The sequence below is a fragment of the Fusarium odoratissimum genome (assembly GCF_000260195.1).
Source record: "Fusarium odoratissimum NRRL 54006 unplaced genomic scaffold supercont1.14, whole genome shotgun sequence".
Taxonomy (NCBI): Eukaryota; Fungi; Ascomycota; class Sordariomycetes; order Hypocreales; family Nectriaceae; genus Fusarium; species Fusarium odoratissimum.
In genome coordinates this window covers 171951-199470 of record NW_022158700.1, presented here as the reverse complement: position 1 = coordinate 199470, position 27520 = coordinate 171951, and the positions used below count along the sequence as shown (strand labels likewise).

At 48.9% G+C, this 27520-nt stretch overlaps 10 protein-coding genes across 19 annotated transcripts; 5 read left to right on the top strand and 5 right to left on the bottom strand.

Annotated features, from left to right (window-relative positions):
* Nucleotides 1–839: 839 nt before the first annotated feature.
* FOIG_08893 (pre-mRNA-splicing factor spp42) lies at nt 840–8426 on the bottom strand. The gene has a single exon (XM_031209036.1). The coding sequence runs from the start codon at nt 8193–8195 to the stop codon at nt 1089–1091; it is 7107 nt and encodes a 2368-aa protein (XP_031061073.1). The 5' UTR covers nt 8196–8426; the 3' UTR covers nt 840–1088.
* A 683-nt stretch (nt 8427–9109) lies between these two features.
* On the top strand, nt 9110–9609 carry FOIG_08892 (uncharacterized protein; the record flags this gene model as incomplete). Its single annotated transcript, XM_031209035.1, has 3 exons — nt 9110–9230; nt 9284–9503; nt 9556–9609. Exons 2-3 carry the CDS (start codon nt 9390–9392, stop codon nt 9607–9609), a joined length of 168 nt encoding a protein of 55 aa, XP_031061072.1. The 5' UTR covers nt 9110–9230; nt 9284–9389.
* A 67-nt stretch (nt 9610–9676) lies between these two features.
* On the bottom strand, nt 9677–10663 carry FOIG_08891 (uncharacterized protein). The gene is made up of 2 exons (XM_031209034.1): nt 10490–10663; nt 9677–10422 (listed from the first exon to the last, which is right to left on the bottom strand). The coding sequence occupies exons 1-2, from the start codon at nt 10573–10575 to the stop codon at nt 9804–9806; spliced, it is 705 nt and encodes a 234-aa protein (XP_031061071.1). The 5' UTR covers nt 10576–10663; the 3' UTR covers nt 9677–9803.
* Nucleotides 10664–10722: 59 nt separating this feature from the next.
* On the top strand, nt 10723–12112 carry FOIG_08890 (uncharacterized protein). Its single transcript, XM_031209033.1, has 2 exons — nt 10723–11624; nt 11675–12112. Exons 1-2 carry the CDS (start codon nt 10908–10910, stop codon nt 11996–11998), a joined length of 1041 nt encoding a protein of 346 aa, XP_031061070.1. The 5' UTR covers nt 10723–10907; the 3' UTR covers nt 11999–12112.
* On the bottom strand, nt 11716–14533 carry FOIG_08889 (uncharacterized protein). Of its 3 annotated transcripts, XM_031209031.1 has the most exons (7): nt 14347–14533; nt 13964–14291; nt 13856–13886; nt 13757–13801; nt 13418–13698; nt 12606–13367; nt 12049–12555 (listed from the first exon to the last, which is right to left on the bottom strand). In XM_031209031.1, exons 3-7 carry the CDS (start codon nt 13884–13886, stop codon nt 12322–12324), a joined length of 1353 nt encoding a protein of 450 aa, XP_031061068.1. In that variant the 5' UTR covers nt 13964–14291; nt 14347–14533; the 3' UTR covers nt 12049–12321. The 3 variants fall into 3 exon arrangements, with proteins under 3 accessions (XP_031061067.1, XP_031061068.1, XP_031061069.1); XM_031209030.1 differs by having other exon boundaries at nt 11716–12555; nt 13856–14291; XM_031209032.1 differs by having other exon boundaries at nt 13418–13801; nt 13856–14291.
* Nucleotides 14534–15159: 626 nt separating this feature from the next.
* Nucleotides 15160–16989, top strand: FOIG_08887 (uncharacterized protein). The gene has a single exon (XM_031209028.1). The coding sequence runs from the start codon at nt 15266–15268 to the stop codon at nt 15584–15586; it is 321 nt and encodes a 106-aa protein (XP_031061065.1). The 5' UTR covers nt 15160–15265; the 3' UTR covers nt 15587–16989.
* Nucleotides 15447–16820, bottom strand: FOIG_08888 (uncharacterized protein). Its single transcript, XM_031209029.1, has 2 exons — nt 16070–16820; nt 15447–16016 (listed from the first exon to the last, which is right to left on the bottom strand). Exon 1 carries the CDS (start codon nt 16599–16601, stop codon nt 16176–16178), a length of 426 nt encoding a protein of 141 aa, XP_031061066.1. The 5' UTR covers nt 16602–16820; the 3' UTR covers nt 15447–16016; nt 16070–16175.
* Nucleotides 16990–17533: 544 nt separating the features above from the next.
* FOIG_08886 (uncharacterized protein) lies at nt 17534–22519 on the top strand. 7 transcript variants are annotated; one of them, XM_031209023.1, is made up of 5 exons: nt 17534–18650; nt 18942–19197; nt 19296–20670; nt 20730–21114; nt 21166–22519. In XM_031209023.1, exons 2-5 carry the CDS (start codon nt 18948–18950, stop codon nt 22036–22038), a joined length of 2883 nt encoding a protein of 960 aa, XP_031061060.1. In that variant the 5' UTR covers nt 17534–18650; nt 18942–18947; the 3' UTR covers nt 22039–22519. The 7 variants fall into 7 exon arrangements, with proteins under 7 accessions (XP_031061060.1, XP_031061063.1, XP_031061061.1 ...); XM_031209026.1 differs by lacking the exon at nt 18942–19197; XM_031209024.1 differs by having other exon boundaries at nt 17960–19197.
* A 270-nt stretch (nt 22520–22789) lies between these two features.
* Nucleotides 22790–25061, top strand: FOIG_08885 (uncharacterized protein). 2 transcript variants are annotated; one of them, XM_031209019.1, is made up of 5 exons: nt 22790–23098; nt 23175–23242; nt 23309–23435; nt 23484–24557; nt 24610–25061. In XM_031209019.1, exons 1-5 carry the CDS (start codon nt 22986–22988, stop codon nt 24827–24829), a joined length of 1602 nt encoding a protein of 533 aa, XP_031061056.1. In that variant the 5' UTR covers nt 22790–22985; the 3' UTR covers nt 24830–25061. The 2 variants fall into 2 exon arrangements, with proteins under 2 accessions (XP_031061056.1, XP_031061057.1); XM_031209020.1 differs by having other exon boundaries at nt 22790–23242.
* Nucleotides 24920–27035, bottom strand: FOIG_08884 (uncharacterized protein). The gene is made up of 2 exons (XM_031209018.1): nt 26505–27035; nt 24920–26430 (listed from the first exon to the last, which is right to left on the bottom strand). The coding sequence occupies exons 1-2, from the start codon at nt 26597–26599 to the stop codon at nt 25215–25217; spliced, it is 1311 nt and encodes a 436-aa protein (XP_031061055.1). The 5' UTR covers nt 26600–27035; the 3' UTR covers nt 24920–25214.
* Nucleotides 27036–27520: the final 485 nt, after the last annotated feature.

Genomic DNA, 27520 nt, shown 5'->3' with positions numbered 1-27520 from the left:
CGCCTGGGCTGGCCTGGGTTGACAAGAATAGTAATCGACGTCAGCGAAATTCGCGTAGATCTCCAGCTCTCGACCACTGAAAACCCAACGGCCAAAAATAACAAGATACGCCCGTCCTAATGCCATTCGCCCCACAACATAGAGAGAAAAGATCTTCAGTGAATTTCCAAAGATATCGTTATAACATAGGTGACTATAGGTAAACGAAAACCCTAAATAGGAGGGGGAATTTCTGCTGATCTATTTGAAAAATCTTTACCTAAATTGCCATAGGATCTTCTCCCAACTCCACGCCCACTCAGACTATCAAGCTATCCAAGCTTTTCTATTTCATAACCTCGCTTCGAATATTCGCATGAATGCATAAATGACCAATTTTACTCCCCCACGCAGCTGACTGACAGCTCAGCGCGCTTCCACGCCTTCGGTCAAGCCGCCTTTTAGTACCGTACGGCCCTTGCACGAATCTATTCCCAATTCTGCCACCTACAGTTTTCTATCTCCCTTCTCCCAACGACACGGTCAATTACCCGGCTATCGACGTGGGTCATCCATGCGAACCCCTGTCGCCATCCGTCATCCGTCATCTACATCCCCATGCATCTTGCTGGTCGATGTCGATGACTTCTTTTTAGACTTTGCACCCTAGGGAGAAAAAAGAAAGAAAACCAATTTCTGTCTATACTAGATCCCGTGCCAGTGTGCGATCTAGATCTATTAGAGAACTCTACATAATTTCATATGACTTGATGAGAAGAAATAAACATGGTCTAATTTTATTTATAATTGTAGGGTTTATGATAACATATCCCAAGTTATGACCATGTTGGAGTATTTTCAGCTTCATCACGAGGATGGCGTAATCCAAATCCTCTGCCTATGTTATCGCCACCATATAAGGAAACCATCCCGTCACTAATCAAGTCAAGTGATGCGTTATCTCGGCTTCAATTTCTCCATCTTGTCATTTTAGCATAGCTATTTTACAACATGCATAAAAAATACACCCAGTCTGCCCAGGTCAACTAATTGATTACAAAATGAAATGCTCCCTTCTTTGATGAAACAACGCCCATTTACCCACTACTTTAAGCAAAGTTATCCGATCGGTCCACCCAAATATCCTCCAGTTCCGCAAAGTTAACGAAATGCACTGGTCTGTGCTGGTCGCTATAGAACGGCAGTGGCGTATCCAGCTTGACGTGAACAGGCCTCTTCTCCATTCCATTAAACGCGTTGCCCATAAAGCTGTAGTTCCACTTGCCATCGTCCGGTACCAAGAAGAATCCCCTGAACCGTGGGCTCAGCAACAGCTTTCGCTTCTCACCCATTGTTGTAGTAAATCCTTGAGGTTGATCACTCTGGGTGTCCTTGTTCTCAGCTCCCCACTTGTAGCCTGCTGGTGTCAGGCCCCACGCCGATAGAGACACACTGCCAGGTGTGAATGCAACCGAGACCGTGACAGTGTTGGTCTTGTCCCACTCGTTATGCGCATCGAGGAGCTTTGAGTGCTCTGTCACATCCATGGCCGACATGTAAGGTAGTTCGCTGCCAGAGACAGTGTGTATCACACCCAGAGGCTCCATTCCTTCAAGGAACTCGCTCTGAGGAAGTTGCTGGGGCAATTGGACGTTGCGGAGGCCGCCAATCTGGGGGATCATGACGATACACTTGATCTCCTTGACCTGGTCGTTGTCGGGGGCTGAGGAACCGTACAGGTAGCCGGCCACTTGAACTCTGAGGTCAGCAATGGTGATGAAGCGCTTCAGAATGTTGTTTGGCATGACGTAGGTGATATCATCGAGATCGTTGTCAACCGACGAGACGTAAATGTTCTTCGCTCGTGTGCGCAAGTTGGATGTAGCAATAGCTCTTGTTCGCCATTCAGTTTTGGAGGCAAACGTTTGCTGCTCGAACTGCGAAGTTGTGGTGACAATGATCTCTTCGCCATGGACGTTCTGGGTCTTGGTAGTCACAGCCGTCAACTGTGCCTGCTCTTGTTGTTGCTTCTCAATTTCGGCGGCTTGTTGTCGTTGCATTGATGGGGCCGAGATTTCCATACCCAAGATAATGTCTCGCACTTCACTCGTCGTCAAACTGGAGACATTGACATTGTTCTTCTTGCCATAATCATTCAGGATAAGATCTCGAAGCTGCGTTTCAACCTTGATCCAGTCCTCGTCTGACAGTGATGGCCAAATATGGTGCTCATGTGTGATGACAGTCTTGTCAGGTCGGAGGATGAGTTTGGTCTTGTCGGGGTTGACGTGAAGCGCTCGCAGAATAAGAACAAGACGAGAGAAGGCAGTGTAAGACGAAATACTCTTCAGCCACTCATCGTACAGGTTGAAAAGCACCATCTGAGGTTCAGTGGCACGAAGAATCATGTCACCAAGCTTCTCCACCTTCATCGCTGCCTGGAAGGGAAGCTGAAGCTCTGAGGCCCGAATAGAAATATTGGGGAAGTCGAGCAAGTGGACTTCGAGAGGATCCAAGAGACCCTTTCTTGTCACAATCAGCTGCTTGGGTTGCTCTTCTACAGGCAATGATCGGATCAGAGCAGCGACTTCTTCGGCTGTCTTCCACTTGGCGAGCTGACCAAGACGCTTCTGTCCAGCCCAGACACTAGTGTGAATGATCTTGAGGAACAGCTGTCCGGTTCGTGGGTTGAAGATGAAGATAGCACCGTTGATAGGCTTGGTTGTCAAGTTACCCTCGAAGGTCTTGTGAATGGTGACACGGTAGACGTTTGTGTCATCGATGAACAACTGTGTCTGGTTGCTGAACAATTCCGAGTAGTTCTGGGAGTTCAAGAATTCCTGGTTACTCTCAGAAGCGTAGAGTTGTAGACCCTTTCGGATACGCTCACGCAAAACGTACAGAGCGGGGTTGGCCTTCATGATCTTGGCCATAGCCTGCTGCACAAGAACCTTGAGACCAGGGAAGTACATGCCGTAAGCAGAATAGAGGTTGTAGGCAAGATCAATACCAATCATTAGACCAGTAGCTGAGGGATAGATACTGGCACTGTCTGTTGTATAGTCGAGATACTTGGCACGTGTGTACCGTTCAATATCGTGTGAGTCGTAATCGCCATATCGGAGCTGGACATCAATCCAGAATTTGTTGGTAGTTGTCTGCTCAATAACATCCTTGGTATCGTAAAGAAGTGATGGTCTGGTCACGTTCCACTTGTGGTTGGAGAAGAGAAGGATATCGGCACAAGAACTGTTCATCTTGTAAGACTTTCGAGGATGAATAGTCTCTTTCTGAACTGTTTCAATGCCGAGAGATTCCAGTTCCTGGTCAAATACCTGGCAAAGATCCATAACAACAGACTCATGGATCTTCTGCCACAAATGAGCTCGGAAGATCTGGATCAGCGAGATCTTCAGAGTAGGAATCTTTCCGTGCAAGAAAATGCCAGTTAAATCAAGCTGGACCTGGAAACCCACGTAGACGTTGGCTCGGTTGATGGTGGGTGACCACCACAAAGTGAAGCGGCGGTTAGGAATTTGATTCAAACCGCTTCTTTGTGCATTAGTCAACTTCTTGAACTTCATAGACTCTTCAAAACCGCTCGCCTTTTCCCAAAAGAGGCCTTCCCATGATGGGAAACCTGTTGCCTTGAAAAGGGTATGTTCAAGGATGGTCTCAACACCACCCAGTGCTTGGATCACATCGGTACGATAAGCGTTCAAGTTCCACAATTTTCCATCATGACGTTGACTAGTCCACCAGAAAGGATTATTCTTCATCAATTGATAGATCTTGAATTCAGCTCGAGCTCGGAAACCCTTATCGAAGCTCAGGGTGCTCCTGTCCTTTTGGAACAGGGTGTTGATTCGAGGCAGACCGCGGTCCCAACTATCCTCGAGATCCTCGAGAGTGAGACGACGGTTCTGTTGATTGGCTTCAAGACGTTTCTGGGAATATTCTGTCCAGACTCGTTGAGAGTCGATGAACTCGGCCTCCCAAGGGATGATATATCTGAAAATGTTCGGGATGAGGGTCTCCTCATCATGGGTCATTCCTGCCCTGTAATGAGTAACGCCAGTGTCGGTTTGCTTTGACCAACGCTTATCACTAGCAGGAATAAGAATGTGTGAGCCCGAAATCATACCAAGACCACCAAGCTCCTTGGGGGTGTAGAAGACGGCAGGAGGGAAACGAGAAGGCATCTTGGAGTTTAGACCGATCTTGACTCGAGTCTGAATCTTGGTCTCGCACTTGACAATTGTATCAAGCAGGTCGACGGTCGATACAGCCGCCTCACGATAATAAGTGAAGAGGGCGATCAACGCTGTGTTCCACTTGTTGGCGATCTTGGTGAAAGTTGTAGAGCCCGATGACATGAGAATCTGTCGAATACGATTGTTGAACTTCTGGATATCCTCCTCGGTGACTTGCAGGAAAGCGTGAGCAGTCCTCTCCTTTGTGGTGTTGTCCACGAGAGACCACACACTATCCTTGACCGGGAATTCTTCATTCTGGTTACGAATCTTGGGGAGAATGCGGACTTCGAAACCACACATAGAGAAGAGCAAGTTCGGGTTATCACGACTGTAAACGCTGACAAAGCTTTCATCCCACTCAATCGTGGTTACGGATCGAGGCAGACGGTTCTTCATATCCCAGAAGACAGCTCGTCCGAGGTTCACATCATGGCGCATCAGACGCATGCGAGAATCTCTTGGCCAGCACTTCTTGCTCTTGTATCCGATAACGTTCTCAAAGTTAGGGTCGGGTTGTTCGGTAAGGAATCTCTGGATGAGGTCTCGAGACTCCTCAGCAGTAAATCGGAGGAAGATCCAAACTTTGTCGATATATCGAGTGTAGAGTCGGATAGGATGACTGGACTCAGTCTCGCGGTCACGGAATTGCAAGAAGTCGTTGGGACTCTGAGGTGGTCCAGCAATCTCGCTGGCTCGCTGAGGACCCAGAAGCAGAAGATCCAACACAAGACCATAGAACTGGAACACAAATGCAGAGAACTGTAAGCCACGGATCATACCATAACTGTTGACATGGTTCATGTCCTTGTAGGTGAGCTGGACGTTGTTCTTGGCTGTGATATAATCCGCCAAATTGTGGTCCATAATCAGTCTGAGAAGAGAGTTCAGAAGCGTGAGCTCCATCTTTTCGTAAACCTTGGATAGTTCCGTCTCAATCATGACATTACATTCACCATTCTCAGTCTGCCACACACGGTCCAGGTTGTTGATCCCCTGTGCCCACTTGTAAACAAGCAAAGGCGGGACCTCGGAATCTGATGGCTTGATCCAGGCAGGGAAAAGATGTCGCTGATCTGCTTGATACCACAGATATTGATCCAGGTAAGCATCGCTAATCTTCTCGATAGGCTCAATATCGTAGACAGGGTTGATGGTGCTGTAGTTGTCGTTCATGTCGATGTTGACTTCCTTGAAAGCTCGCTGGGTAAGCAAGAATCGCTTGATTCGCTCCAGTGTGGTTCCAGGACTATCATATGCTTGCTCAATCAAAGCCAATTCCTCTCGTTGACTTTGGTTGAGACGGCCCTTCACTGAATATGCCTCCCTAAGGCGCTCAAGCGCAAGAATGAGGATCTTGGTGTCGTGCTTGTAAGAAACACTTGGGAAGGGGATAGGAGAGAACTTGCGAGACTCAAGCCAATGCACGGTAGTGGTGTAGATGGCAATAGCTTCTTCGGAGGATACGTAAGGGCCATCCTTCATGTGGTTGTGCTGGCGTTCTTGCTCAGCCTTGAGCCAAAGTCGGGTCAAACGACCAACGTTTTTCTTGGCGACAGTCTTATCAACAGTAGCTCCTCGTCGAATACGCTCACGGTTGTAGTGGGCAACTGAGATCCACCAATCGGCCTTGGACTTGACGTATCGGAGAATGATGTTCTCAATAGGTGCAGGCAAGCCCGGAACCTTCCAGGGGATGTTGCTCTTCCAGCATCTCCAGGCCTCAGATAAATGCTGAAGCACAGTGTTGACCTTGTTTTGCTTGATTCCCTCAGGCATCATGTCCATAAGATCAGCCATAACGGATGCGCGGAGCTCCAAATCAAAATGAGACTCCACACGTTGCTTGGTGACGGTCTTTGCAACTCCCTTGCTGTGTCGACCCTCAAACTGACGAGACAAAAGATTTCCTAACCATCTCTCAAGCAAAGGAATAATACCTCGCATGAAGAAAAGCCAAACTCTCCAAGCGGGAGCCCAGAAACCACATCCAGGTCCCTTACCGACAGGTCCAGAATTAAAACGGTAGTAAATCAGATGCTTCAGATCCTTGCAAGTTCGAATTTGATGCATCAGCTTGTATTTGTATCGGTACATACCCGTCAGCTGACCAACGTGGTTGAAGGCGTAGAGGATACCATCTGCAAGTTGGAAGGCATCAATGTTTCCAAGTCTGTACTGAACTTGGGCATCAACGATAAGCTTTGTAAGTCTCAAGATCTCTCGCATGAGATGGAAAGCGTTTCCAAAACGTGACTTCTTTCGCTCCTTGGTGGTCAAGGTCTTGACGGGCTTCAAATTAAAGTTGTAATCGAGGTGAAGATACGTCAAGTTCTTGCGGTGGATAAGAAGGTTAAGCATGTTGAAACCCTGGCGACAAACCTGCAGACCAGCCTCGACCCAGTCAATGGTTGTCTGCTGGAAGAACTTGGTTTGCTTGAGTGATCGCATCAAGTTCTGCTTGTTTTGCGCCTTGGGCTTCTTCTTGTGCAATTCATTCAATACGAAATTTTTGAGGAGTTTCTGGTACGAGACTCGGACCTTGACTGGAGGTCGATCGGAGGGGGGGTGCTCGAGGTACCACTGTTTGACTAGAGGCACATCCTGTGCTCGAACCATGCGTCCGGATCGTCGGTCAAATGGGTAAGGCGCCCACCAAAGTTCGACAGCAGATGATGTGTTCTCATTCTCGATATCTTCGTCGGCAAGGAATGGCTCGACTCCAGTAGGCAGCTCAAAAGCATCGTCTTCGGACTCCTCAATGTTACCAGCGCCAAATATCTCATCCTCGTGGGAAACCTCGACATTCTTGGGTGCGACGGTTCGCGAAGAGATGGGATTGATGCGGCGATCAAAATGGAACGTCGGAAGATCAGGGTCATCTGCACGATTGAATACGACCTGAGGGTGTGAGTGCCACGATAAATGAACACTTCTTGGTAGCGAATTATAGAGGTATGGGTAGGCGACCCTGAACTCGGTTCGGATGGGGTTTCGGAAGATGATGCGATCAATCGCATTAAACTCGCCAAAGTCTTCATCGTTAGGGTCGATATCCTTGTATAGTGGTTCAAACCGAGGACCGCCAGGAAGGGCGACGTTGAGAGCCTTGGCTGTTAACAAGCTCTTGAGGTCGAAGAGATAGAAGTAGTTCTTGTCAACGACATCAGAAACAAGTGGTCGGCTCAGACGGAAAAGTGTCGCCATCTGAGGTAGTGTGAGGTTCCAGGCCTTGTAGCTTGGACCGTTGACGTGCGGTGTGTCTAGAAGGGGTCTGTAATCGTAGAACCATTCATATACGGCCTCGTCATCTTCCTCGTCCAACTCCATCTGAATCGGCTCAAGTGGCTCAACATCCTCCAAGTTTTCGGCCCACGACAGGGGAGGCTCTTCGTCATCGAAGGGCGGGAATCGCATACGCTTGAATAGTCGTCTGTCGGCCTTTTCTTTGCGCATAAATGTCCACATCATAGCCCACTGCGCAAAGAAGACAGGTTCGATAACACGTGGGATCTCGTTGACCAAAGTCAAGCATCCATTTACATGATATAGCACCTTGACTTCTCGTGCCGATTCCCATGGCATCGGCATATTTTCGAGGAGCTTTAGAACTGCGTGTGGCATGAACTTAAGGGCTCCTAGGTAGCTTCTCTTATCATTCGTATATTTCTTCTGGGAAACATCTCCGATATCCTTGACAATCTTTCGCAGATGTTCGGGGGGCATATCGGCCTTCTGTGTCTGGACAAATCCTCCCTTGCGCTTCTCGCCAAAGCGGTTGCGTTGCGACTTCACCCATTCCTTCTTCTTCTGTGCGAATTTCGCCATCTGGGGGTCGGTTGGAGGACGATAACCTGGTGGTGGCGGAGCTGGAGTCGAAGGAGGAGGAGGCAGGGAAGAAGACGGCGGCGGCGGAGGAGGAGGTCCCCATCCTGGGGGAGGAGGTGGAGGGAGTTGCGACATGATTGTTTCTTGATGCGCTGAAGAGAAAGGAAAGGATCGTGAAGCTGTCGCTATTAGGCTGAGCGCCGTTGCGCGTGATTAGTCACGCTACCGGTTCCAAAGCGCTATCAGTATTAATATTAGTAGTAGCTGCTTTGTCGCGGTTGTTTGGTGATGAAATTGATGCTGGTCGCGCAGATTTTGAACGAGCACGACCAGGGGTAGATGGTAGGGAGCTTTTGAGAAAGTTGCCTTCATCACGATAAATTCTGGGCGATGGCCTGGAGACGCGCTTCAGTGGGTCTTCTCACGTGACTCTGACAACATGGATGTAAGTCGTGGTTCATACTGAATGCAATCCATGATGCCTGAGACTTATTTATGATCTTAGCTAGTATTTATACTGCTTAACTAAAGTAGCTTTCATTACGGAGCTAGATCTCATATGGGTAGATTTCTATCTATTCATACATGCCGGTATCTCTATTCAAACTACCTTGCTATTGTCTACAGTTGAGAGTTTGACAACTCATTCTATAGTTGAAGGCGAGATTAGGGAATTAGGAAACATATGTAGCTTCAACTTAAATTATTATGTTAGTTGTGATAATAACACTGACAATGACAGACAATGAGGATGTCTGTGAACATGACCAGTATGTAAGTGGCATTCCATGTTTGACTTTCAGGTCAGTTACAAATATTACATGCCACACCTCCACGCAAAGCCAGCAGAAACCAACACTAACTATGAGAAGTATTAATTAAGGAAGCCTGAGATAAATAGAGGCATCACTATTAAAACTAACAAAAGGGCAAAATGAAAAAAGACTATAGCATACCTGGCTGAATATGGCCGAGGTATAGGGTAGGTTTCTCCCAATGTTATCTGCCCAATGATAGCTGCCAGAATTCAGTCACTGACTTAGGTAATACTCAAAGCTACAATCATCGTCCAAGGTTAGCATCACTCAACCGACCATCACGACGGCCAATTCGTCCCGCAAACCACCTTAGCACGACACAGATCACCATCAATCAAAATGGCGCACCTCAGTAGGTCAAATAGAGACCAAGAATTCCGAACTCTGCTAACCGCTGATCTGCAGACGTCAAGCCGGACCCGGCCTACCTCAAATATGCCGGTGCGTGACTTCTACCCGACCTCGACTGCAACACCTTCGACTCGAGCGCATTCTGACAATGTGAATAGCTATGATGAAGACGCGCCATCACTACTTCCGATGGACGCCCCGAACTGCCCGGCTCACCTTCATTTACGTGGCCGTGGTCCCCGCCATCATGGGCTATATCGCCTACAAGACCGACGTAAGTCAAGGAACAGGAACCGCGACGACCACCGAAATGCTGACAAGCGAAGGGACTCTGGGATTTCCGAGCGAAGCGAAAGGGCGACCTCATTTACGAGAAATAAATGAACCGGGCATTGGAGGGTTGAGAAGCGTACATATAAAGCACCCTGATTGGGATAGAGCCCATGGTAGGGATTCAATTGAACTGAGGTCAACAATGAACGAATGGTCGCTGAGATTGTGATATGTCTGATACTTTGAATGGAAAATGGGTATAATCGAACGTGACGCTATCAAATTAACCACTGCGTGTCTGTTACCACCTCCCTCTGCCTCTCGATCGCCCACTAGAGGTTTCCGGTAATCTTTCGCCTCTTCTCCAATCGCCCATAGGAAAATCTCCCCCGACATCATCCCTCCAGCCAGCTCGTCCTCCTCTCGAGTTCCTACGCCCAGAACCGTTATCTCGACCTCCTCGGTGAGTCCCTCGGACTTCATGTGGACCTGAAGCCTGCTCCCTTCGCACGCTTGAAGCGGGCGCCACTGAGCCATCCGAGAGTGGTGGCAATATTGCGCAAGTGATATAGTCGCCAACTACAAATCGACAATCGCTCAGTGTCTTGGTTTTGTCGTCACTGCCTCTTGTTGTGCCATCCATGGAAATGTCACCATATGTGTCTGCTCCGGAACCACCACCCAACACAACGCTGCCGAGGTCCTTAACCCCGTATTTGGGGAGAGCATTTGTGACTGCGGCGGTGTTTCGAAGGTCTGGAAATACCGACTGGAATACGAGACGACATCCCACAGAAGGTGAAGGCAATGCTGACTTTTTGGCGCCTGCAAGTTCCAGAGCCAACTCATTCAGAGTACAGTCTGACCATGTGTACACAGGTATATGTGGTGGCATACTATGCGACTCAAATTCATCTGGCCTATGATTTGAGTATTGTTAACTTCTGATAGTGTAAAGCCATCTATATCGGGAGGGGGCATGTATACCTGTGAAGAGATCCTGTGCGATAGAAGAGATGTAGCAAGAAAGGTGTTGTATCTTCGCGCAGTGACTTTTCTGGAGAGGAAGACATCTTATAAGACTGAAAAGAAGGGGAAAAAAACAAAATTGTGAGACTAAGTTATTATGGTGACGCTTTGTTGTTTAAGTTGCGAATAATGAGAGGCATCACTAAAGTATCCAAATTAACCGATCTATATCCGCTTAAACCATCATGACTTCGCGCGCCATCAACAACAATTTGTAAACTCTTACCACTTACAGACTGCGACAACAAATTTTTGAGCACCGAGCGGCACAATCTTGGCAATCTCCCAACACAAAGCATAGGCCAATTCGAATATTGGATCAACGCTCCCATAGGAAACACCAACACGTCGATAAAAACGCTGTCCAATCTGCACCATGGATTTCGCGGCGCTTATGAACAAAGAGCTCTCAAAGAGCAAGAAGAGCTCCGGCAGCGAGGAAAAGAAATACTTGAAACGCTCAGAAATCGAAGCGCAAAGAAAAGAAGCATACCTTGCTGAACAAAAAGCCCTCGAGGCCGAGCGCGAAGCCAAAGCAGCCGCCAAGCGCAAACGAGAGGAAGATGCCGCCGCCGAGAACGCTGCCCGCGAGGAGAAGCGTCGCAAACTCGCCGAGGATATGCGCAAAAGGCGCGAAGAGCAAGAAGCTGAAGAGGAACGCGCCCGAAGGAAGCGACTTGGTTTGCCAGAGCTGGTCAAGGAGAAGAGCGAAGACGTTGAGGATGGTGTCCATGCTAGCGAGGATATACCAGAGGAGGAGCTCGTTGAAAAGTTGAGGGGGCTGGGTGAACCGGCTGTCTTGTTCGGAGAGAATCACTCTGCGAAATTGAGGCGATATCGCAAGTTGACGACAGTCATGACCAAGGGCCCTATACCGACAACGTTAGAACTCGTGGATGAGAAGGATATGAAGGTGACCACTGAGCTACCGAAAGACAAGGAAGGCAGGAAGTGGCTATTTCGACAACTGGCAAGCTATTTTACGATGGTTCTTACAGAGTACGAGCGAGCTATGGAGGCTGAGAAGCGGGATACGAGTGCCAGCAAAACAGCATACAATGCTATGGTACAGACTCGAGAGAACATGAAACCAGTGAGTCATCCTTATTCGACGGAGATGAGATAAGTACTAACACCTTACAGCTATTCCGCAAGTTTGAGCAAGGCGAACTCGACGACGACATTCTTAAGCCTGTTACGGAAATCGTTCAAGCTCTCCAGGAGCGTCGTTACGTGGACGCCAATGACGGATATCTACGACTGAGTATCGGCAAGGCAGCGTGGCCCATCGGTGTTACCATGGTAGGCATCCACGAGCGTAGCGCTCGTGAGAAGCTACACGATGGAGAGAAGGGCCATGTAATGGGAGATGAGGTTACGCGCAAATATCTTCAGAGCATCAAACGCTGCCTGACTTTTGCGCAAGTTCGATGGCCGCCCACAGACTTGCGACAGTTGATGGGCTGAAGAATAGTATGTAGCTGGAGGCAAGGGCTCGAACTTAATAATGATACCCCCCTTGAACAAGAATCATTGAAAAATATGCACAAGAACAACGTTAGGCGGAATGATTTATTTCGAAGTATGCTCCTGACGCCTCATCTAATCTGCCGCAGTGTAGTTCCATACCCGTAAGTGGATAACCATGATCAGGAATTCCTAACGCCTAGGCCGTAATGCTATATGCAGTCCATTGGTCCAGATTGTGATACCCAGCTCGCCCAGCTTCCTCGTCGGTCAGTCGAAAAGGGCCCAGGTGGACAATTTTTTACCATTGTGCACCGAAATTTCTAGGCCTCGACGGCGCCTGGCTGTCCCGGTGCCTTGCTCTCACCGTACCACTGTTCATCTATTCCACGACCACCAAGGCCAGGTCCTTTTGCCCTTCCTGCAACCTCAAGACCAGCGGCAATGAGGCTGATGCGACGGAGTCTCTCCTTGGCTTCCTCCTCGTACTGGGTAGCGACCTCAAGTGCCTGCTTCTGCATCTCAAGTCTCGGGTTGGGTTGGTCTGCAATGAGCAACTATAGAGAATCAGTAAGTGGCCTAGATGGTAAAAGAAAGAGTTGCCCACCTGTTCCTTGATATCTAGACGGGCCTTGAGTATTCCCTCGCGAATCATAGATACGAGCTCCATCTCGACTGACTCTCCGTCTTGCGCAAATGCTTGGTTCAAGCTCTCGAGGGTGACACACGAGAATGGTATGAAGTACTGGACAATGCATTTTCTTCGGATCTGTGAGTAGAGCGATGAGACGTGGCGCTGTAGGTAGATGTCCAGGAGACAGTCGTTTCGAATGGACTCGAGAATAGCGAGGCAGTTTGAGTATCTGCCATTGACAAAAAGACTGATGGCCTTGCGAACGTGCGACTCGTGTTCTAGGAACGAACGGAACGACTGGTTGTCCAAGACTCGAGTTTGAAGCTCCTGTCTATCCATAGTGGCCAGGGCAAGGAGACCTCCGTAAACGGCAATGTCGTTTGGGCTAGCGATGTGGTTGTATTGCGCAGGCGGTAGGGTGAAGTCAACTTGGAGGAAGTTGTTGGCTGCATCCTTGTAGTGCTTAAGACCAAGGAGCGCAATACCAGAGACAAGTTTTGTGTATGGCTGATATGTACGTTCCTCCTCACCACTCTGAACACCGACGATCTTACCCAGATTGTTAAGAACCATGGTCCAGTCCCGTCTAGCGATATAGACATTCACGAGGTGGATGCCGCAATCGATAATGTGTTTGGTGGTGGTTACGTCCTGGCGCATGCGGTTGTACGCCTCGGCTGCTGCCTCTAAATATCCGGTTTTTTCGAAATGCAAACCCAAATCTTCGTTTCCCATCTAATAAAGTTAGAAGGTTATATTCACAGAGTTTTGGAATTTTCACGCACTCGGATGCTCTCTTTGATCAAATTGTGTCGGTACTGCTTAAGCTGGGTTTCGAGCCGTGCAGCTTCCATCTTGTTCTCGCGCTCGACTCTATCGATCCATGCTTGATCTTTTTGGGCATCGGGGTCGTCAGGAGCGGCAACGCGAATGCAGCCCCAAGCTTCGACGTATAGGGCAACATCTGAGCCTTTCTTGATCTCGGCGATAGCAGCCTTCAGCGCGTCGATACAAAGTGGTACGGAGGACTTTCCGATTTGGATGAGGCGATCGATTCTTGTTCGGCCTAGATGAGCTGTCAGCGGGCACATCGAGATGGCATCAGTGGGATTGAAGTGACTGACCGGCGTAATTTTGGATATAGAGATCGAGGTCGAGCTTTGGTTGTTCTAAAGATGCAAGTCAGCACATGATTCTAGAGTCGCATCTCGAAGCCAACGAACCTTGGACAACGATGCCACCCAAGTTTTTCATCTGGCCAAAGAAAGCCGTCAGAGGACTTGACTCGGACATTTCGAAGCTGTGTGTAGCTAATACACACCCAGACACACCTATTAAACAATGAGGGATGGATTCAAAGAGCTATCTGTAACTTGACGTGTGGTTTGGTGGATAACAATCACTTGCTACTAGGCGACAGTGGGGTAAGACAAGGTGGGGGAGGCTCGGTGAGGGAGCAGCCAGACCGGGACAACATGGGTAAATTTCGGTGAGCCAAGGTGAGGATTTAGTGGCGGTAAGTGGAGAGCCGATCCGGTCCCGAGCCTCCCACGACACTCAGCATCACTTCTTGGTTGCTGACGATCAAAAAGAAGCTTTTCTGACTACAGCAAGGCTAGCCTTAGGCTTGACTCAGGACTTCGTGATGACGTTCTGTGACTTTTCCTGACAATTAATACGTATTATGTAACTTTCAGCTGGAGACTGTACGTACAGTTTTCTCCTGCCATGGCAGAGGCACAGATGCATGTTGGCACATCAGCAATATTCTGAAGCTGAGCGTTTGGATGGGTGTCCCAATGCAGCATTTCCGCTCTTCCACGAGGACAAAGCGAATGTGGCATTCAGGCCCGGGCAGGAAGTAACCACCTGCCTAGTTGCGAACACTGCGAGCCTTTTTCGCCATTGAGTTAATGTTACGACGATCAACAGACCCTGAATTATCAGACAATCCAGACAATGTGCTGGAACATGGCTGCAGATACCGTGACTGGCAGGGTAATGCTAGTTCCGGACATGTTAACTCTATTCAATTATAGTTGAGTTAGGTTGGTTTTGTCTAAGAGTTGATGTTTCTGGAAAAACAGACGTTTATTAGGCTCAAGCAAGGCCTGATCAAGTTTGATTGAAACTTTGTAGAAGAGGTTAAAACAAAGCTTGAATGCCAAGACCAATGCCAAGACTTGTTGCAACACAAATCTACGGCAGATAATTTTCATCGCTCTGACCCGACTTTATCGGCCGAAGGAGATGCATATTTTTGGACCAAAGAATCACGACGTTTTCAGCTTAGCGATGGGTCCGTAGAGCGATAGAGAACCACCAGCACCTTTTCCACCAATAGATCACGAAGCTGAAGTGAATCAGAACCGCGAAGACGCGAGAGGGCGCGCTGTCTGATTCGGCTGCGCCGTTTAGAGCTAGCGCTCAGGCAGGTCAGGGCACGGAGGAAACCCGGGTGAGAGCCGGAGATTGAGGTTAGGATCCATACATCCATCTCCATCCATTCTGTATCAAGTTCGTTTTAGTTGGATGATGTCATGTCTAACGCACAGATTCTTCAACTGGTCGTCGTGATCATCTTCCCATTTCGATTCTCGGGTACATGAAGAGGATTCGAATCACATTGCATAATGGTCACTACCCAACATGCATATGGCGCCTTGTTCTCATGCGTGGCGGGCCAGAAGCCACATGAATGGGGATCATCCCGTCCGTCAGCTTCCGTGACTCCCGGAGCCGATGCATTGGTGGTTTCTAAATCCAGTCAATATCAGTTTGTACTGAAACTAGACAGAACCAACACTCGCACTGCATCTGACCATTTTGATTTTGGACCCTGCTTGTTCTCACAAACGATACAGATTATAGCATCTCTATTAGTGTTTGGTTTATCTTATGCTTGTCTACGTTGCTGCAGCCTGGGTCACACTTCAGCCAGTGCATTAGACTAGACTCTCAATAAGGTATGAACAAAGTTGGAGCGGTCTACTGCTGTTGCGAATAGAGTTGACTATGAGTTTCATTCATCAACACGCAAATTTCAACGCTGTAAATCGACCCCCAAATAAGATACCAGCAATGACGTTTGGTTCCTGTCGTCAACACCATCTTCAATGGCTTTATCTCGCGATTCCGAGACCCTCTTGGCCTCTCCTCAAGAGACTCTTGCCACGGCTTGATCGACGCAGATAACACGGAAACAAGATCAATCCCCACAAGTTTATGCCGCTGAGGCTTAGGTTTGCCTAGTGCAGCCACTCACAAGCCTGCCTGGGCTCGGCCATGCAAGTCTCGTCAGAGTGGATTGGATTGGATGTGATCTAGCTGACGACAAGGTTGGTCCAGAGCGTTTTGCGTTTTTGGGCGGTTCATCCATTGCCCCTAGCCAGTTAGTGAGTGTCTTCGACCCCCAATTAGCGGGTGCTTAAAATTACTTCTGGGTACCGGTACTCGCGACTCGAGGCGTTGGAACGGTACCGGAACGTAATCAATGGCGTGGTGGTCGTCTACAGCCCGTGGTCCCTGAAAGTTGTATCGGTCTCATTTCAATGCTTCAGTTAACCGCATCCATTGAAGAAAAAAGACGCTGGCCATCTTGAATCCGCCGGTGCAACAGTTTGTGCTTGTGCATACGACGGCGCTGAGCGGCCGTTGGTCCCAAAATGCAAAGGGGGGTCTGTCCCTGAGACTGACTGCGAGTTTATTTTGCGGCCGCGCGGCTTTGGGGTTGATGGATGTATCCGTCCACTTGCAGGGCCCTGGGCAGTGGAGATGGCTTCTCTTTTCTAGAGGTCGCCGTCCCGTCATAGCCGTGATCCTGCTGTATTTGCGCACGAGTTGGTACTGCAATGTGTTATTCGTGTTTCCAATTCCTTCTTGTTTGATGAGAAGAAGCATTGTCGAAGGAAAGCCCCGGTAGACCAGCCACCGACGCGTTTTACGAGGTGATAGTCTATTTGGGGGCATGGACCTGACTCACTTGGGCAATGCGCCAAGTGATAGTCTCTAGAGAATCTGGGTATTGATGAGCAGCTTCGACGACTTCTGTAACTATTCACCGACGCAATGGGTCACTATTGACGTTGTGCGCGTGGTTCCTCAAGGAAGCCCACAACACAACACAAAACAACACATGAGGCATGGAGATATGGAGATAGTTATCTCAAGACGAGGGGGTTCTTTTGTAAGTCAGTGACAGTGAGCAACTCAAAAAAACTGGTACCTGTCTAAGGTATACGCTGGATCCAATGTCACCTCACCTCCCTGCCCTGGTAAACTTGAAGGCCGATCCCCCCTGCAGTAACAAAAGGACTTTTAGAGGACAGTGTGACATTTCAGAAGCCGTCTTTTCCTTGAACCCTTCCGTCTCGGTCATTTCCCCTTGATAGAATTGCGCAACGCCGCAATATGTGATGCACCAAAATGAGGTTCCTGAACCCGACATCGTGAGTTGATCGCGACTGAAATTAATATTCGTATTTTTAATTTTGAAATGGCTGAATAACCTCTCTTGCTTACTGTTTCTTGGCTGGCCTAACTGTACGGGTTATTTCACGGCTGTTACACCCGCAACCTTAACTCAATTGTCCCTTGCTCTACGTCGTATTGAAAACATCAAGCTTTCAGTCTCTTGACGCGTCCGCAATTTCTCCAATTGCCGTTCTTCCTTGTCATACTGATCGCTTAGAGTGCAGCGGTTTCACAGCGACAGTCATTCTTGGGCCATTGGAAGTCCATCGAAATGATATTGCGCGTCTCGTGCTGGGCTGCTCCCTCAGGTGCCCATGCCACTCATTCATCCACTGGCGTTTGATTTTACTTGGCTTCAACTCTTGGCTTGACATGTTTTGTGCCTTGGTATTGCTTGGCACTAGAATTTTCCAGCCTTTGTGTCTCATCATCCCTTTGGCGACTCTTGTTTGCCAGCCCTGGGTCTTGGTAGAATCTTAGCATCTGCCACCGTCTCTTTGGAGACCTGAGTATTACCCTCAAAGGTGGCCTCACCTATCGTTTCTGCATCCTCTCACTAGTCACCTTAGATTGAGACATGAGCGCGAAAGACCGAGGTACAAGACTGTACCGTGCTGATAATACGGTATCAGGTACCATGGTAATTGGCTCCGACTAAGGACCCCGATCCAAAGCCCCAAAAGACCAGCCCAGGCTCGGACAGGCTCAGACTCAGGTCCTTTTGGAGAGCCCGTTCGAGTTACCGTCTCTGCATCTCCACCTCTTTCGTCGTTCTCCTCTCTCTCGTTCGCTCACCCCGTTTCGTTCGTAGGTTACCTACCTGTTGTTGCAAGCTGCGACAGTATTGTTGCTTGTACTGGGCTTGTTACTCTCCTGTTGTTGCTCAAGCCAAACCAAACCGAATCATCTGTACCCGCCTCGGTCGCGAAACCCGCCCGCTACAACAGGGCTTTCTCTCACTCATCCCTTTCTCTTTGACTTGGAACAGTTTAGTCCCTTCTGGTTCAGTCCATACCCAGTTCAGTTCAGTTAGGTTCCGTCAAGTCAAGTCAGTGCAGTGCAGCACGCTACGGAACGGTACTTGGTACGACAGGCTATCCCCCGTCTATTGCCCAACACCAGCACCAGGGCACTCTCAGACTCTCTACCTGGGCGCTTTCCCCATCATCACCAACTCATTTCAGTCTTGGTTACCTACCTTACTCTTCTATTTCTATTCTTGACCCTGCCACTTTCTTCGCGGGAACTTTAACTGAACTCTCTTGAACGCTGATGGCCTAGGCCGTGAGTCTTGGGGGCGATTGGGATATGGGCTACCACTTGCCTCACAACTTACGCTTGCGACCCTGCAACTGCATCTGCAATTCATTCACTCTGTAGTCCCTTTGACTCTCTTCAACTCTTCTCGACTGTCCGCTTCAATCAATTCCCAGTTCTGCCGCACGGCGGCGGCGACAACAACGACATTTCCTTTCTCGTTTTCCTCTCATAATAATACCCAGCTCATTATTTCCTTTTCATCGTGGCCAAGAGGCCTATTAACTGGTGAGTGAAAACCTGCAACATCAGTCACCCGCCCGTCGGCTCTCCCCGTTGTTGCTTGGCGCCTCAGCGTTGTGCCCCCGAACTCACCTCCTCTTCTCTACCTTGCATTCGCATCAACATTGTCCGTTGCGCTGTGTCCTTACAAGGAAACTGTCCCATCTGCGAGTTGAATCGGCGATGGGGCCCTAGCCTTTGCCAAGACACTCCAAATTTCATACCCCGATCGCCTTATCCCCTCAAGTCACCAATGTTGAGTAGTTAACTCCATGGTCCTTTGCTAATTCAACCAAGTTCGATATGCCTCCGGACGTCGGTGACAACGACGCTGGCCAGTCGGCTCACGACTGGCACGATGACGCTCCGTCGCCATCAGCGAGCATCAAGTCCGACAACGAACTTGACGAAGACGGCAACCCACAACCCGGCGCGTCATCCCAACCGATTCAGAAGCGACGACGAGTAACGCGCGCATGCGATGAATGCCGACGGAAGAAGATTAAGTGTGACGGCAAGCAACCATGCACGCACTGCTCTGTCTATAGTTATGGTACGCGGCTTCTGTCTGATTTATCACTCAATCGCTTGTTCTTAGACATTTTAACCCTCATACTGGAAAACGACGCGGCGGCTGACTGTTACATGCAGAATGCACATACGATAAACCTTCAAACAGGAGAAGAAACCCGGCCCCACAATACATCGAAGCCCTGGAAAGTCGACTGCAACGCGCCGAGTCTCTACTTCACAAATTTATGCCCGATGTCGACCTGGCCGATCCGAATCTTGATCCAGCAATTCAGCAAGAATTCCGCAATCGCGAAAATGCTCGTGCCCAAGCCTCGAAGGCTCGACAGCCTCCTCCACCACCCCAACCTGAGCAAAATGAAGCTCATCTGACTTCGATGATCGATTCCGTTGGCCAACTTGATATCGACGAGAAGGGAAGTTTGGAATTTCACGGCAACTCCTCCGGTGCTGTGTTCTTGAAACGCATGAAGGATCATTTCCGAGGAATGCTTGGTTCGTCCTCAAAAGCTCCGTTTCTGCCTCGTGCCGAACGACCGGCTGGTCTGGAGTCGCCCTCATTATCTTCAGTCGGAACACCCTTCTCAGCAATTCCAAGCTACCCTGAGCTCCCTCCAAAGGATGTTGCCCGGAAGCTGTGCTATTATTCCCTCAGCTGCGCGACATGTCTCGTTCGAATCGTTCACGTTCCCACTTTCTACGAGCAAATGGACAAGATCTACGAACGACCATTGGACAATTTAACGAAGGACGAAACGCAATATCTTGGACTATTATTCTCTGTTATGTCTCTTGGATGTATGTACAACAATCTCGACGACAACGACCCAGGAAGCATGCCCTATCAAGATGCGACAGAGGAGGGTCTCAAATACTACAACGCCGCGCGATCGGTATTACACGACGTAACCGATTGTCGCGACCTTATTTCGCTACAAGCTCTTCTATTCATCATTCTTTTCCTCCAAGCCACCTCGAATCTCAGCAGCTGCTATTCCTTCGTTGGTATTGCACTGCGCTCGTCACTCCGAATAGGCCTTCATCGACATTTGCAGCACGAAAAAATCGATCCGATTGAGCAGGAAGTCCGGAAACGTGTATTCTACGTGGTTCGACAAATGGATATCTATGTTTCGACATTACTTGGCTTTCCTCTCCTCCTTAACGTGGACGATATCGATCAGCCGTTCCCCTTGGAAGTTGATGACGAGTTCATCACACACACCGGAATTTTGCGACCACCGCCTGGATCACCATCTTTTTTTCAAGCGTTCAACGCCCATTCAGAACTAATGGAAATCTTGTCAAAGGTCACGAAATATGTCTATCCAACAAAGGGATTGGGCCAGAGCGTTACAAAAGACAACAAACCCGCCTCCACCTATCTAATTAGTTATGGCCGTATCAAGGAAATTGAAGCTGAGCTTCATTCTTGGTTTGAAAGGCTACCCCAGCACTGGCGCCCAAGCGGTGAGGGGCCAATTGAGACGGTTCGGTAAGTGCAGCAGTGAGATATTTGAAGATATCGTAGAGCATTACTAACCATAGTGATAGAATCCGTCATTTGTTGAGATTTGCCTATGCACATGTCCAACTTGTGCTATATCGACCATTCTTGCATTACGTCTCTCCTCGTTTGAGTCAAGGAAACAAGGTGGACGAGCTATCATATGCTTGTGCAGCCGCTGCCATCAGTGTCTCTCGTAACATTGTGCACATTGGATTGGAAATCCGCAAACAGCGGGTTCTCAGTGGACCGTACTGGTTCATGTTGTACACTGAGTTCTTTGCCGTCCTGTCCCTCGTGTTCTATGCTACAGAAAACCCTGAGAAGCCCGGATCTGGCGAAGTTCTAGCGGATGCTCGAGCTGGAAGACAAATGATTGCAGCCCTGGCGGAGAAGAGCATGTCGGCCGAACGAGTTACCAGCGCTCTCAAGGTATGGCCTAAATATTCGAACTCTGGTACTTTACTGACATCGTTGAAACAGGCTCTATTTGATCAATTACCAGAGCAATTGGATGCTGGAACAATACGACAAGCGCCTTCAAAGAAAAGACCCGCCCCTACAGGACGACCTTCGTCTGTTTCATCTCATCATACTCCAATCCCCGCAAGCATGTCCTCGATAGGAACGACAGATTTCACTCGTGCGAGCCAGATGTCATCAAGCTCGTATCCTACAACCTTGTCTCAAGGGACGATGGATCTGCCTGGAGGAGGCATCGCAGCCTTCCAAGATAACACTTTCTCAGCCAACTTTGGTGATTTCATGTCTCCCGATTTGCAGCGAAGCACCCCAGAGTCGACCAGCAGCGCAGCGACAAGTACTCAACGCTACCCCTACACAGGACAGCAAATGGGTATGCACAACCCTGTCAACAAACTCGACTCGCTCATGTTCCCGTCTGAGGATCCTTTTGCCTATCCAAACCAACCTATGATGGAATTGGGATTCCCGGGCAAGACAGACCAACCCACCACTATGGGAGACCAGAATCAAGATATGCAACTCTTCTTGACTGGAACTTTCGACGACGTGGAAAGTCAGATCTTTGGACAACCACCGCCCTACATGATGCACCAGCAGGGCCAGCCCATGATGAGTGCATCGAGCCACCAACCGATGTTCGCCAGTCCATCAGCCATAATGGGAATGCAGCCCGGTCAACCGATGATGCAACAACGGCGACCAGTGTCACAAACGCACGCGATTCATCAAGGACACGCCATGTCAAACCGACGAGCGCACGCACAACGGCATCAAGAAAGGCAAATACAACAAATGTTTACAGAACAGGGCATGCAGGCGGATTGGGGAGGCTTCTTTGGCTCTGGAAGAGGAGGATTCCAAGGAATGTAACGGTCGCTACATTTGATACCCACTCATGATACGGGAGGACGGAAAGCGCGCGAGGCGTCGGCTAGTGATTTTGATCTTGATTTTTATTTCATGGGAAGAGCGATTTTGATTTGGAACGGAGTGCTTGGACTGTTAAAGGGGCTAGGATACCACGGTTGAAGAGTATGGCAAAGAAATGATCGCGTTTTTAGATATGGCCAAAGCACATAGACGGCGGCTGGGACTGGTATACACTTGGACAAACATTTGGATTGTCTGTTGAGGTTGAGGTTGAAGTTGAAGTTGAAGTGGATGTGAACAGAGGAGGGAAGCTGAATGAAAGGTGAAGGATCATTGAGAAGAAGACTACTTGTTAGCACTGCAATGAATTCAGCTTTGAGTATAGATCCATCATAATGAGACTTGCCATAAGGCATATGAAACATTGAAAGTGGTTGACTCAGTATTAAATGTGTATTTCATAGTGTTTGGCTTGGAGATGGAGATCTTTCAGCCACTGAAGCAATTATTTGCGGATACAAGATCGGATCATCCCGTAATCTAATCTATCCTCAACAATTCCACGGCGGACTAAAAGCGTCTCATTATCGATCTGGTTGCGTCATGAAATGGATGAATTAGTACAGTCGGGCTTAGAAGGCTTATAAGGGCGTTATCGGGGGGTTGCGATACGCTGTGACCACTCCCGATGAGCACCGCAAGGAAGCGATACGGGGAGACTGTGGCTGACTGATTACGGATGGATACTGTAACTCCAACCGTAACTGTAACTGTAGCTGTAGCTTTAGTGTATGTGTTATCACATGAAACTTGAAGCTTCCTCTCTTTTCAATAAACAACACATATTCTTGAGCAACTCTCTTTGTCCATCTCGGCCCTTTTTCAACACGCTCATTCGATCCTACGTACGAGTCAACAAGGCTGTACTGGATTTATAGTGCACGCAGATGGCACCGCCGATAACGCCGCCGAAGCCCGTCTGCGGGGAGCAGAGGCCTCAAGCACGTGAAAGAAGGTCGATGAGCTACGAGTTTGTGCTTGAGGATGAATTCGACGCGCTGTGAGTGGATCCTGGGGTCTTATACTCTCATTTATCTGGTATAATGCTCATATCACTGACTCGAGCTCTGTGATAGATGTGTTGAGGTAAAGAAGAGTGACGATGACTGCGGCGGTAAAAGCAGCAGTGGTAATAAGTATCCCGGTATGTTCAAAGAAGCTCTGTCTCACATGCTCTCGATATTTAAACGAGTACTGACATACCATGAAGCAAAACTCCATGCGCGCAAGGTCGTCAAAGAGCTCGGCGTTACTGATGGACTCCTCTATCTTCCTGGCGAGCCTACACGCCTCTATGAAGACTCAGACCAGTCGCCTCCTTTCAAGCAACGCAGATAGTATGCTACCCAGTTCCTATGAAAGAAATTCTACTGATAACAACACAGTTTCTATTACCTGACTGGCGTTGACTTTCCCGACTGTGCCGTTACTTACGAAATCGCCATGGATCGTCTCACCCTCTGGATTCCATACGCCGAGCCGCGACAGGTCTTGTATCACGGCCCAACTCCTGACGCAGCAGAGTCTATGCGTAAATACGACGTCGATGATGTTCGATACACCGCTCAATTGTCCAAATTTCTTCATGGTCAACTTCGTCCTGAGAAGACTCTCTATGTCCTTCATTCTGATCAGGCTCCTAAGTTGACTGATCGACCTCGAGGACAGACCCAGATCAACTGCTCCAAGCTGCGACCTGCCATGGATGAGGCCCGTGTAATTAAGACGGAATATGAAGTTGCACTCATCCGTCGCGCTTCACGTATCTCTGCCGCTGCTCATCGTGCCGTGGCTGAGCGTCTCCTTACTATGCGCAATGAGCAAGACGTCGAGGCAGTTCTTCTTGCCGCTTGTACTTCGCGTGGTGCTCACGCCCAGGCATATCCTATTATTGCTGGCGCTGGTGTCAATGCTTCGATTCTACACTACGGAGCCAACAACCAGCCTCTCGAGGGCAAGCAACTGATCGTTGTCGACGCTGGCTGTGAGTACCAATGTTACGCCAGCGACATCACCCGTACTCTTCCTGTCAGTGGTTCCTTTTCTAAGGAGGCCTCCGCGATCTACTCTATTGTGCAGCGCATGCAGGAAGAGTGCATAGCACGTGTTCGACCCGGCACTGTCTACTACGAACTTCAGCTCCATGCCAGTGACGTAGCTCTCCAGGGCTTGCGCAAGTTGGGTCTTCTGAAAGGCAACTTTGAGGAGATCCAAAAGGCGGGAACCGTCGCTGCTTTCTTCCCCCACGGTCTCGGTCATCACGTTGGTCTTGAGGTCCACGATGTCACTGGCTATGAGCGTCTCCTGATGAGAGATAACTTCCACGTCGAGGGTGGTAAGCGTGAGATGGTAACTGCCACGGCTCTGGTGGCAATGCATCGTATGGCTTCGTCTTCTCCACCTACAAAGCCAAGACAGTCTCTTCAGCCCAACATGATTGTGACAATCGAGCCAGGAATGTAAGTACTATAATTTCTTCAAGATTGAGGTCTTTGGGCTAATTTATCGAAGCTACTTCTGCCGTCCTTTTATTGAGGGATACTTCCTGAACAACCCGTCACATGCCAAGTTCATTAACAAAGACCTCCTCGAGACATACTACCCAGTTGGTGGTGTTCGCATCGAAGATGACATCCTCGTCACACCCGGTGGCTATGAGAACTTGACCTCTGCTGCCCCCAAGGGTGACGAGATGCTGGATGTGATCAACGGCAGCTTTGAGAAGATTTAATGACGCTATGAATGCTTGCATTTGGCTATGAAACTGTCGGCGAGCAAGGCAAGCGAGTCTGAAATGTTTAGTGTTTGAATGCGTGGATGTTTATGGGTGGTCCGGGAGTGGTCTAATGACATTGAGTAACTGGTCCAGGTAATGAGAATGAGTCTTGGATACATAGTCTTTCAGATTTGCAATATTGATTTATGATTTTTTTTTTAATCATCATGCTCATTTCTTTTGCCAACATAAAAACTCTCTCGTGTACACACGGCTCATGCATCTAATTTACGAAGCACAGCAATACCAAGGAACAAGGCGTGAAGTCAGACCTCACTATCCAAACACAAGTTCTCCCTTGAATCCATACTCCCCCTCTTTTTAGTCCTTTTTCATGAGTCTACAGATACTTCTTAGGCATGGATGAGCGCCGTTTCTTGTAAACCACATAAGCCGCAACGAGAAGACCCTGTGTGCCAAGGAAGACGAAGATAAGGAAGCGGTGGCCAGGAGTCTTGGCCATGACAGTCTCTGACAAAGAGTTATGGTGGTCAGAGAGGGTGTCCTTGAAGGTACGCTCGGTTGACTGCAGCTTGCGGTTGAGTTCCTTTCGGAGACCCTGAATATCCTTCTCGAGCTCCATGACACGGCTGTGCAGAGCAGTGATATCGTCGAGCTTTCTCATATCAGCACGGAGCTGGCCGATCAGGGCGGTCAAGTCCTCGTGGCGTTTCTCATCCTGCTGCTGGTGGCGTGAGGAGGTGCGCTGCAGGGAGGCGAGCTGGTGGTTGGTGTTTTGAAGGCGATTGTGCAGATCCATGAACTGAGCTTTGGAAGTCTGGAAGATATCAGGATCTTCATCTGCGTACTCGCCATCGTTTCGCTTGTTGTTACTGTTGGAGGTGTCCCTGACGGGTGGAACACGCTGGTTCTGGTTCTGATTCTGGCCCTGATTTTGGTTCTGCTTAGGAGGGTCACGCACAGGACCACTGTCGCTGTTATCAGCCATGACAACCATCTTGAAGACCTCAAAAGAATCAGGATTATCAGGGGTAGCAGCAGTGACACCAAACTGATAGCCTGTGGGAATGCTGAACTTGTCTGACTCGAAGCACAGGTTACCATCCAACTCAACACGGAATGTCCTGGCGGTCTGTCGAAGCTTGACCTGCGAAGGTCGGCCGAGGTTGCGGTAGTTGTAAGGGCAGTGGCCGAATGAGAGCTCATCGACATTGCTTTGCCTCGAATAATCGGTGTTTCCATCGTTCAAGAACCCTCGAACCATACCACTGGAACCGCCAGAAGTATCAATAACCAGAGCCAAACCGTCGAACTTTCCGACAGTGTAAATGCTTCCAGAGCCGATCGTAGCAGGACCGTTGCGAACAAGCCAGATGTTGAGGTTACCACGGCCACGATCAGGTCCGTTGGCTCGGAAGTCGACGTCGGCGATCCATTGGTTTCGAAGTAAAGGCTGCTGGCCCCATACGGCACCTCGTTGATTACCAGGAGCAAGAGGTGTCAAGATGATTCGGTTTGAGAGAACCTCGGGCGTGTTGGGGTTGCCTTGGACAGCAAAGTTGGGGATCTGTCCACGAGCTTCGGGTGGGCTTATCCTGTAGACGCAGCACGGGTTAGCAACATCCCTGGACAGTGCAGTACCACAAAAGTACAACAAGGTAGAACAAACCTTCCAGCATGACCAAAACTAAGTTCACTGATGAGATACTGAGCCTGCGACAGGCTTGCTGCCAGCAGCGCAGCCAAAGAGAAAGAGACCTTCATAGCAGCGTAAAGATGGACGCAGGTAGCTCCAATGGACCAAAAGACGAAATAAGAACAAGGATGGAAACCGCAGGCAAGACAGAACTCGACACCTGCGCAGGACGGACTCACTCCTTTTTCCCAAGTTCGGGTCACGGAAAAAAAGAGCTCGGGAAGTTGAATGGAATGAGCCGAGTTGGTGGAGGCAAGGCTGAGGTCTAAGGACACTTTGCACTATGCAGCCCCTGGAACAAGCGTATACCGTACTTGGTGGTTGGATTTTAGAGCGGGGGTTCACTAGAGACCAACGATTGGGAATCAACGATGGGGTTCTAAAAGACACAATAATGAGGCCTGTAAGATAGGAATTAAGATAATGAAAGAACAAAGAATCTATCAGTTGATACTCAAACACAATAAGAGAGAGGGAAAAGTCTCATGAGAAGGAGACATTGACTTAATGAAGCCACATGCGATCATTCAACTCAGCCTTGAAAAGGGTTTTGTGGCGTAACCTACCTGGAGCAGCGTGGCTTGATGATGCCCAGTAAAGAGCATTATTGGTGGATTTGTTAGCTAACAAGATGGAAGCTGGGGAAAAGAGCTCGGGCCGTCGGTAGCTTCAAAGGAGAATACGGTGAACCCCTTTCGAGCTGTTTTAAGATTGAGGGATACAATTGAATTGAATAATTAATAAGTAAAGCGAAGACGGACAGCTTGGAAACTGTTTCTGTTACTCAGACTTTGACACCTAACGTCCGTCACCCAAAGACTGGCCACCCCCACAGACCGGCCACCTCACTTTTAACCCAGCCACCCAATTTATATATACTTTAAACAGTCACAACTCTACCAATTTAATTCCAATTAATTTCAAACTAACGCCAATCAATTCAGAATGCCTTCTTTTACTGAAAAAGATATGAGCGCCGCTCTCCAGAT